General features: G+C 32.6%; 1 protein-coding gene across 2 annotated transcripts; it reads right to left on the bottom strand.

Annotated features, from left to right (window-relative positions):
- Positions 1 to 338: 338 nt before the first annotated feature.
- Positions 339 to 7,343, bottom strand: LOC145093306 (nuclear transport factor 2-like). Of its 2 annotated transcripts, none has more exons than XM_079031403.1 (8): positions 7,192 to 7,343; positions 6,066 to 6,255; positions 4,588 to 4,897; positions 2,345 to 2,770; positions 2,148 to 2,269; positions 1,932 to 1,997; positions 1,771 to 1,834; positions 339 to 828 (listed from the first exon to the last, which is right to left on the bottom strand). In XM_079031403.1, the coding sequence occupies exons 2-8, from the start codon at positions 6,249 to 6,251 to the stop codon at positions 584 to 586; spliced, it is 1,419 nt and encodes a 472-aa protein (XP_078887529.1). In that variant the 5' UTR covers positions 6,252 to 6,255; positions 7,192 to 7,343; the 3' UTR covers positions 339 to 583. The 2 variants fall into 2 exon arrangements, with proteins under 2 accessions (XP_078887529.1, XP_078887530.1); XM_079031404.1 differs by having other exon boundaries at positions 1,932 to 1,994.
- Positions 7,344 to 11,244: the final 3,901 nt, after the last annotated feature.

Below are 11,244 nucleotides of genomic sequence, written 5' to 3'. Positions count from 1 at the left end.
TTTTTTTATACCTCTCTCCAACAATGATCCCACCATCTCACATTTGATTTATGCCAATGATGTTATTTTTTTCTGTGAATAGTCTGAAGACAACCTCAAAAGGTTACTTCGGTGTTTTTTTAAAAAGCAGGTTATTTGATTTTGAATTTCAAATATATTGAAATTAATTGCATAGCTAACTAATATCTTAAATTGTGATGTCGGGAATCTTCCTTTTACATATACATGGCTCGAAAATTATTTTTTTTATTTAACTTGTTGATTCATATTTATTTTTGATTCATTTTAATTCGACTACTTTCTCACTACTTCAAAAAACCTAAAAGCACAAAAAAAAAAAAAAAAAATGACAAGAGAGCAACGGTGAATTTAGTAAAATTTGCAAAATTACACTTTTCACCCCTGTGAAACAAAAAAAAAAAACCAACCTAAAACAAATTATGTTAGAAAGAATACCTGAAACTAACACGAAATAAACATTTTTTTTTGCTTTTGTTTTGGTCATTAAATTAGTTTTAGTTTCACCGACTTTTACTAACCTTCTACCAATAAAACAAATCACCGGAAATAAAAACAGTTTTAATCAAGCGGTGGACACGTACTGGGCTGAGCCACCTCTTCTGCCGCCTCTCCTGCCGCCTTGCTGATAACCATCTCCACCACGTCCGCCTCTTCCACGCCCGGAAAACTCACCACGCCCACCACCATAATCACTTCTACCGTACCCTCGTCCACCACCGCCATTAAAGCTTCCGCCGCCACGTCCCCGGAAACTATCGCCCCGGAAACCACCTCGCCCCGCCGGAAACCGCCCACGCCCCGCCCCAACTGTGTAAAAAATATATATTATTTATAAAATAACAAATTACTAAAATCGTCCCTATGGTTTGTGAAAAAGTACACGTTTGTCCCTAAGTTTCTTTTTGCACTCAGACCGTCCCTATAGTATAATTTCATTGCGTTGTTTGTCCCTTTCCAACATAAAATGACCCTTTTGCTCTTTCTCATTTATTTTTCAGTTATTTTTATTAGTTTTATGTTTATTAATAATAAAATAAAATAAAAACACCCCTTACGTTCTCCAAGAGCCAATGGGATTTAGGAAGGTGGGTTTTGGATGGTGGGGCCCATTTTATTTTATTTTGATTGATTCTTTTAATAATAAACATAAAACCAATAATAAAAATAATTGAAAAACAAATGAGAAAGGGCAAAAGTGTCTTTTTATATTGGACAAAGACCAACAACACAATAAAATCAAACTATACGGACTCTGTAGGGACGGTCCGGGTGCAAAAAAAGACTTAGGGACCAAACGCGTAATTTTTCACAAACTACAGGGATGATTTCAGTAATTTGTTCTTTTTATAAAATTATTTACAAAAGAGTAAACTACACGAATGGTCCCTATGGTTTGGGTTAATTTGCACGTTTGGTCCCTAATTTATTTTTTTAACTCGGAACCTACCGTTTGTTTTTGTTACGTGCTTGGTCCTTACCTAAAAAGACTATTATTTAAATAGAAAAAAATGGTGGGGTAGGAAAGATAAGATGAGTGGGATAGGGTTGAGGGTGTGTTTATTTAAATAAGTTAAAAAATCGAGGGAAAAATAGTCTTTTTATGTAAGACAGGGACCAAACGTGTAACAAAAACAAACAGTAAGGACCTTCCGAGTTAAAAAAATAAGTTAGGGACCAAATGCACAAATTACCCTAAACCATAGGGACCATTCGTGTAATTTACTCTTTACAAAACCAAACAAAACAAACCTCGAGTTGTGGTTCTTTTTATCTCCACTACAGCTTCTCGATCACCAATGACAACAGGAGAATTCTGGATCAGTTATTTTAATTAGTAGGCTATTTATTTTTAAAAATATATATATTTTAATTGTAATTTAAAAAATATAATAAGAAAAAAAAAAAAAAACCTGAATTGCGTTTTGCATGGAATTGAAATCTTGAAATTCAATGAACCCAAAACAGAATCCCAGCTGCTGGTCAAATGCCAAATAAAAAATATATTTATTTATATACCCATTAAAGAAAATATATATATATATATATATATATATATATATATATATATATATATACTATGATATTAATTTACACTGAATATTGATTAAAAAAATATATTAACAAACCTTGTTACTTCTAACTTGAATACCTCCTGGTTTAATAGGCCCAAATTTATTAAATTCAATCTCAAGTTGAGACACTGTTGCATTTAGAGGCAAATTCCTTACATAAACCGAATAACCATCACCTATATAAAAAAACCACAAATATTAATAACAATAATAAAAATTAAAAAAAGTAAAAAATGAAAAATAAAAAACACCTTCATCATGACTACGAGGAGAGCTAATGCTACTGGACGCGACAGGTGGAGGAGGAGTTGAGACTTCGGGGGAGTGAGGGTGACCTTGTGCCACGTCAGCAACTATTTTATTTTCGATTTTTGTAGGAGTTGCCTTCAAAGTATTATTATTGTTATTGTTATTAGAAGGAACATAAGGTTTGTTATTATTCCTTTTCATTTGTGAACTTAAAATTGATGCATACGACATTTTTGGAGCATCTTCCACAGGAATTATTGAAGAAATTGATTCTTCAATAATCGGAGGTGGATGTATTTGTGATTGTGATTGTGATTGTATTTCGTTATTTTCAATTTCCAAAACATCTTGTGATTGTGATTGTGATTGTGTTTGTGTTTCTTCCACAATATTTTCCACTTCTTTATCAAGAGCTTGAGAAGGAGGATCTGGAAATAGGCAATTTCAAGTAAATATTAGAAATTTTGAATTTCTAATCTGGTCCCTGTGGTTTACTGAAAATCACAAGTTTGGTCCATTTTTTGAATTTGCATTTTGTTTTTGTGGATTTGGTCGAGTTGAGTCCGATTTTAGATTTGCATATCGTTGTCAGAGGGACTAAATCTGCAATAATATGTAAACTTAATGGTTAATCTGAAAAAAAACCTTATGTTTTGTGTTTTTTCTGGATTAAACCTCGAGTTATTATTTTTGATGAAAAAGACTTTGTAATTTTTTTTATCTTTTCTGATCCGGACCTTTTTGCATTTTTTTTCCAAAAAAATAATTCTAAAATGTGAGGGTTTTTTTCGAAAAGGTTGAGGGTTTATTTGGAAGTATTTAGAAGGTTGAGTGTTTTTTCGGGAAAAAATACAAAGTTGAGGGCTTTTTTGGAAAAAAATGAAAAGATATACAAGGTCTTTTTCAGGCAAAAAATTAATTTGAGGTTTAATCGGGAAAAACACGAATTATAAGGTTTTTTTGGATGGCTTTAGAAAGATTTAAAAAATTGGAGCAAAATTTGCAATTTTAAGTAAAACACAGGGACCAAATTTGTAATTTACTCAAAGATAAATCTGAATGGTAAACTACAAAAATCGTCCTCATGGAGTCGTGCTTTGGTCTAATCTGTGCAGATTGAGTCCAAATGAGTTCTCCTATGGTTTGATTTTGGTCCTGAGACGTAAAATGACAATCTTACCCTTGTGTGAATTTTTTAACTTTTTTATGTTTTGTCTATTCTTTATAATTTTGTTGAGTAAATTAACTTTTTGGTCGCCAAACATAGATGTGAAAAACTCAAATTTGGTCCCAAAAAAGTTTTTTCTTGCAAATTTGGTCCTTATATGATGTTTTTGTAACATTTTTGGTCCTTGTTCCACGTAAAATGACTATATATTTCATATTTGGGACCAAAATTGAAAAAATCAGCTAAACCCAAGGAACAAAAATATCATTTTACTTGGAAAAAGAACCAATAACGTTACAAGAACCTCAAATAAAGACCAAAATTGTAAGAGAAAACCTTTTGTGACCAAAATTGTAAAAATCAACTATACTCAGGGACCAAAAATGTAATCCACTCTTTTTTAAATTTAGAAAAGGGTGTGATATGGTGAGCCCATTTCATTTTATAAAACTATAAACAATAAACAAAACAGAAGGAAAAAAAACAAGGGTAAAACAGTCATTTAATGTCAGCCAAGGACTAAAACCACACCAAAATATTAGCATGAGTTGACAAATCTTATTATTCTAAATCTAAATATTGATTAGACAAAATTGCAAAAATGGTCCCTGTTGTTATCAAAACTATGTGGTTTTGGTCCAAAAATGTTTTGTGATGCAAAAGAGGTCCAATTTTGGATACCTTGTGCGTTTTTGGTCCAAAATTGTTAACTTTAACAGTTTGACTGTTAACTTTTTTAAAATGACAATTTTACCCCTAGGGACCATTTCTGCATATTTTCTTTATAAATAAAATTAAAAAGAAAAGATGCAGAAATGGTCCTTGTAGTTTGGTGGCAGAAATGGTCCCTGAGGGTAAAATTGTCACTTTAAAAAAGTCAACATCCAAGCTGTTAAAGTTCACATTTTTGACCAAAAACACACAAGGTATCCAAAATTGGACCACTTTTGCAGCACAAAACATTTTTGGACCAAAACCACATAACTTTGACAACCACAGGGACCATTTTTGCAACTTTGTCTATTAATTAAATGAATGGAAAATAAAATATATAAGAAAAAAAAAAAAAAGATGCACCTTGGATCAAGGGTAATGTTTGGTTATCATCTATTCCTTCAACCAGCACCAAATGATTATTATTATTATCATCCAATGATTTGATTTCATCAACATATCTGAAAACATCATTAAAGACGAAATAGCCCTTGTCTTGAGGGGCAAGAAAGAAACTTTGTATGAATTTCTTTCTTTGATTATCCTCCTTTTTTATTAAACATCCAGTTACTAAAACAATCACTCCATCTTTATAAGATTCTTGAGTGTCAGCAGTCTTTATTTCTGCCTTGTAAGCAGTGTAATCCAATGAACATATTTTCTCATTTATTCCCTGATCATTATTATAAACAAATTTTATATCAGGGGTAAGGGTAGTTTAGGTATTTCATAATAATATGCAATTCTAAAATCTAAAACATGTAACATTGATTTTGGTCTCGAGTCCTGACAAGGGTAATTTAGGATACAAAATTTGAGGGAAATTTTACATTCTTTTGAAATTTTGTATCCTAAATCACTCAACTTTGAGTTTTTTTATATCAGGGGTAACTTGTAAGGGTAATTTAGGTATTTGATTATGCAATTTTATATCAGGGGTAAGGGTAATTTAGGATACAAAATTTAACAAGAATGTAAAATTTCACTTTACTGAGTATTTTTTTTTTACATTCTTGTGAAATTTTGTATCTTTTTTGTTTCAACGTTTATAAACTTTTGTAATTTTTGACTTTTAGTGATGATGATGTGGGCCGATGATGTGGCAAACGTATTGAAACAATTTCATTCAATAGTAACCAAGCATGCAAAGTCATAGTTCCATTTCCACATCAGCAACACAACAAGTCATCGCCACATCATCACATACAATTTTTCACAAACAAAATCGAAAGTATAAGGTGTGTTTGGTTGTGGAAAATTGTTTTCATTTTTCTAAAAAAACGTTTTTGGAAAATAGAGTTGAGTTTTTAGTTTTAGTTTTCAATGAACATTTAAAAAAAAAAAAAAAAAAAAAAAAAAAAAAAAAAAAAAAAAACGTGTTTGGTTGAAACTGGAGGAGTTTTCATTTTCCATTTTAGAAATGTAGAAAACTTTGGAAAACTATAAAAATCAAGGTAAGGGTAGTTTAGGTATTTCATTATGCAATTCTATATGGTTGTCATATTTTTACCAAAAAACTCAGTTTTTATTTTCATTCTTGTGAAATTTTGTATCTTTTTTGTTTCAATTTTTATAAACTTTGACTTTTAATGATAATGATGTGGACCTATGACATGGCAAACATATTGAAACAATTTCATTCAAAAGTAACCAAGTCTGCCAAGTCATAGTTCCATTTCCACATCAGCAACAAGTCATCGCCACGTCATCACCAAAAATCTAAGGTACTTAGGTGGAACAAATTTAAAACTTGGTTACTATTTACTGACATTATCCCATAAAACTTATAACTTTCATCCAAAAAGGAAAGTAAAATGTTTTTTTTAAATAAAAAAACTTACTTTCATGGTAGTCACAGTTATCATTACACCATCTTCATCAGGGCGGCTTATAAAACTCGACTCCTGATAAAATTTATGAACCATGTCTGGAGAGTGGTGGAGTATATGGTAATACTGCTCAACAAAGGCATTCCCAACCACTTGTACACTTGGAGTTGTTGAAGGAGCTTCACTTTGTGTTGACATTATTCTAATTACCATGAAAAAAAAATTCTATTAGTAAATTTTTTATAAAATGGACAAAAAGAAAATGAATCCTTGTATTGTGTAATAACTGAGATCTTGATTGTTATTAGGTAAGTTGAGAAATGTAGTACTATGAATCTCATAGGTAAGTTAATGAGTAAATAAATAATGTAGCAAATAGATTATGTGATTAATAAATAAAGCAAGATAAGTCTTCCACATATCATTGTAAGTTGAGTGTGAGTCAGATTGGGTTCTAGATTAAGTGAAAAATTGGGACTTTTTTAAAACTGGTTGGTTTCTTGATGAAAACAAGGGAATGTTTCTTGAATGTTTGGGTAAAATAAGGTTTAGATCCAACTAAGTAACAGGTATACATCTAGATTGGGGCATTTGGTTCATGTTATATTTTGGCATCTGTATTGGATACGAAAAAATTGTTGCTTATGATTCAATCAATTATCAATGGCTATCTATGAAAGTTTTAGACTTTTAGCGATTTATTTGTGTTTCACATAGCTTCTCCTTATTCTACTCCTTGTTTTCTAGTCTTTGTTTGAATTACTCGTTAGATTAATTCAGCATTTTGAATAGAACTAATGCATAAAAGAAGAGGCATAGACAGGTAGTTACCCCGATCAATCAACTTATGAAAATACAGCCGATATCACACTAGATCCAACAACTATTACTGTATACAGGAATTTCATTACAATCTGAAGAAAAATGTAAATGCAAACTGCGGAATTAAGAACAGTAACAGCGCAATGCTGATAATGCGAATATATTAACAACCACACTGAGAATCTTACAGGAACGAGAAACTACCAGGAATAATATGCAATTAATAACTCGTCGGGTGAAAGAAAAACCCTAAATAGTAATAGTTGTAGTTTAAATGATCGAAAAAACGAATGGCGAATTGACAGATTGAAATTACCTTGCTTGTTATTGAATCCGAAGGTGAAGATCAAGATGAAGAGATGTTGCTGATATGATGTGGACGAAAATGGAGCGATTGAGACGAGTAGTTCGAAAAAAAGTGAGTGCAAAAGCTACCTGCGGAGTGATGGAGTTTGTTGCAGCTGGGCTTTTGGGGCGAGTATTTTAGGTTTGGTTTTGGTAAATTACACCATTCGTCCCTAATGCATGTGCCCAAAGCACGTTTAGTCCCTATTTTTAAAAATTAACTCGGACCGTCCTTGGTTTTGTTTTTTCTTGCACGCTTAGTCCCTATTGACATAAAATGACAATTTTGCCCTTAATAATTTGTTTTTTAATTTATTTATCAGTTTAAATTAATACAAAAAATAAAAAATAAAAAAATATTCTGTCCAAACCCACCCACCCCTCCTTTCCCTTCCCCAGATTCTATCCTTCTCTCTCACCTATTCATCTTCCTCTCTAATGATCGGCGCCCCTGAAATACTCCGACGAGATCATGAAACCATCCACCCTCAATGGATGATGTAGAACAAAAGCAACAGTAGAGAGAGAAAGAAGCTGGTGGCGGTTCAAATCTGTGTTTCAGATGGGAGTTTCATATCCAACAGAGATGTTGGTGTTTAGGGTGGTTTCCAGTAGAAAATTTATCCCTCTTTCTCCTCTAAACCCACCGATCAGAGGGAGAAAGAAAGTGATGGAAACAAAATCGATGAGAGGAAGAAGAAGAGAAAGAGGAGATCAAGGAGATCGGTTTTCCGGAACTGAAATAAAATCCTCCATGTGTTGCCTCAATCCACCACCGTCTTCCCCCGCAAGCCACTGACGTTGTAATCCATGGATTTGCACTTCGTGGATCTGCACTCCGCCGATATGAATGCTAGAGATCGTCTCTTCGAAGTCTTCTAGGTGGTGGTGCAGGAGACGTCTAGTTTAGAGATGAAGAAAGAGACAGAGTGGTTTAGCGAAGTCTGGTCGGAGGTGGAGGGGACGACGACGTCTGGTTGGAGAAGAACAATGTCTTCCCCATTTTGATTTTGCCCTAATTATGGATTGTTTGCATAATAATTGGTTTTTTTTTATATATTTTTTGGGTTTTCTGGTAGTGATGATTGAGCGGTGATAGGTGGTGTTCGAAGGGGGTGGGGTGAGTTGAGAGCAGATTTCTGGTGGTGGTGGTTGTGCAAGTTTTCGATGGTGCTGCAGATTTCCGATGAGGGTGGTGGTTTAGTGTTCTTCAAAAAAAAAGAGAAATAACATGTAAAAGTGTTTGGTGGACCCATAACTTTAATTTAAATATTTTTTAATAACTAAAAATAATCAAAACTATTAAAAATAAATGAAAAAGAAATTGCAAAGGACATTTTGGTCATTTCAAGTCTCACAGGGGATGAAACATGCAAATTTAATCTAACGAGGGATGAAGCATGCACCTTTCTATGATATAAAGGATGGTCCGAGTTAATTTTTTAAAATAGGGACTAAACGTGCTTTTGGACACATGTACGAGGGACGAATGGTGTAATTTACCCTTTGGTTTTTTTGATGACTTAATATTACAAAGAAGTACTACAAGTTTGAAAAGGTTGCTTTTTAGTCCCTCATTGGATTATTTTGTTAGAAATTGTTGGTGATAATTAATAAACAATATATTTTAGTAACTTTATAGAGTTATTTTATATTTTTTAATACAACATTTAAAAGTGGGTTATAATTATAATCATTTTCCTTTTAATGATAATTTTTAAAACAATATAGCTTTTTTAATAAAATGTTATAAACTTGTTTTATATTTTCTTTTTTTTTTTAACTTTTTTTACACTTCTTATAACTTATCTTTAATGAAAGTACTTTTAAATGTTATGAAAAATACAGAAAAAAATTATAAAACATTTTAAACATATTGTAAAAGAATATTTTGAAAGGATTTTATCATAGTTATAAAAAATATATGAGAATGTAAAATAAATAAGAACTTTTAAAAAAAAATGTCTACAAATATTTGATTTAAAAACAATTGTATAAAAATTATGTCAAAATATAAAAACAATTTAAAATATTATAACCCAAGTTTAAAACATTGTACTCAAAAATATAAAACAACTTTATAACTTTTTTGTAAATGATTATAACAAGTAATAATTTTTTCTATAAAAACTTATAAAAATGTTGTAAAGGATTTTTTTTTAAATAAAAAACAAAACTATAAATTAAAAAGAAATAAATATTGAAAAAATATCTAAAAAAATCTTTAAAAATTTTTAGAAAAATTAATTTGTAAATTAAACTAATTTTAGACGAAATTGTAATAAAATTTAATGTTCGGCTAATTTCATAACAAATTTTAAAATGTAAAATGTGGGTCAAAAGTATAAAATTGTAAAAAGGTTGACATATTTATCCTGATATACCAGATAAACGTACAGATTACATGAGTTGGTTATCATTTTAAAATATGTTTGTTGGCAACTTAAAGGACGACAAAATAGTTACTTTCCAAAAAAAAACAATGATAACCCAATAATTAAAAAATAAAATGACTTGAGTTTCTATATCCTTCCATCTAATATGTCGTAGAGGGTTTAATTGAGGAAAAAAAAAGTTGAGAATGAAGGAATCATTCTCAGTCAATCATTTAATTAACATCAAGGGATGGAAATGGGGCGGGTTTGGGGCGGGGTTGACCATCCAGGTCCCATCTCCGAGTTTCTAACCTCGTCCCCATCCCTATCCCCATCCCCATCCCTATCCCTATCCCCATCCCCGATGGATGCGGGGAATCAAATCTCTTCTCCTTTGTATTTTGGGCTTTTCCCAGCCCATCCCCAACCCATCCCCAATCTATCAACATACTAAACTCAACTTACAAAACAAAAACCAAGTTTAATAAGTGATCAAAACCATATGTCATAATCAGATTTTGTTTACATCAATCATAAAATTTAACAAGCATCAAAACTAAAAGTGACGATTTGGTATACATATCATTGAAAAAAGTGACGATCGATGAACTCTTGGACTTGGGAACATAATTTGGTATATGGACTCTATTTCTGATGGTCTAATATAGATCAATTCATCTTAGTGGACATAATTCAAATTCAATAAATGATCGTTATACTAATATTATATATATATATATATATATATATATATATATATATGTAACAGCCCGGATTTCCAGGTATTTTATTGTCTTGTCTTTTTGGTGTTTTGAGAGGGGACTCGGCGAGTTGGAGCTCAGACTCGCCGAGTAGGGTCGCGTTTCTGGACGCGGGATTCGTCTGGACTCGGCGAGTCCAGGATATGGACTCGGCGAGTCCACACTGTTTAATGAAACCCTAATTTCTCGGGTTTGGGACCTATTTAAAGGGCCTTATGGCCGTCATTTGCACCCAACAGTCCATAGAGAGAAACCCTAGAGTGCTTTAGCGATTTGAGAGAGAAAGGAAGCATTTCTTGACATTTGTGTGTTGTTTAGCAAAGAAGAGGAAGGTTCTAGCCAAGAGGAGGCAAAGGAGATTGCTATTCGGTGGATTTGAAGCTTAGCCCTTCAATCTAAAGGTATGATTTCGGCTCATCTCTTGTTTTGGGAAGTATAATTGATTTTAGGGTTTCTTGTGACCTTGTTGAGTTGATTGGATGGCCAAATAGTCCCTTGCTAGTGATGAGACTTCGGATCTGGATCCACAGAGGTCCAGAGGGCCTCATTCATCAAGCTTTATAGAGAACAATGGAGGTTATGACCTTGTGTAGTGAGATTTGTTGATAATTCTTCATAATTGGTCATATAGAGGTTGTTTATGCACCAAGTCTGGGGCTTTACGTGGTGAATCAATCTAGGAAGGCCAGATCTATGAATTGTTGGAGTAGATCTGACCTTAGAGGCAAGTTTGAGTGATTGCATGGCATGGACTCGCCGAGTCCGATGAGCAGACTCGGCGAGTAGCTTGAAGATTGCCTTGGACCGGTCAGTGAGTGGTCCAGTCGAGTCATGGGTTGACTCAGTGAGTCAGGGCGAGTTAGAGAGGGTTGTCAAGTGGACTGAGTC

This window comes from Lactuca serriola, chromosome 3 (assembly GCF_051521515.1).
Source record: "Lactuca serriola cultivar US96UC23 chromosome 3, Lser_US96UC23_V15, whole genome shotgun sequence".
Lineage (NCBI taxonomy): Eukaryota > Viridiplantae > Streptophyta > Magnoliopsida > Asterales > Asteraceae > Lactuca > Lactuca serriola.
This window is presented reverse-complemented; position numbering and strand designations above follow the sequence as displayed.

Coding starts and splice junctions, on each gene's coding strand:
- LOC145093306 (XM_079031403.1), bottom strand. CDS start 6,251: ATGTCAACACAAAGTGAAGCTCCTTCAACAACTCCAAGTGTACAAGTG. Junction 1,998..2,147: donor TTCAAGTTAGAAGTAACAAG/GTTTGTTAATAT, acceptor GCATTTGACCAG/CAGCTGGGATTCTGTTTTGG. Junction 829..1,770: donor AAAAAGAACCACAACTCGAG/GTTTGTTTTGTT, acceptor TTTTTTACACAG/TTGGGGCGGGGCGTGGGCGG.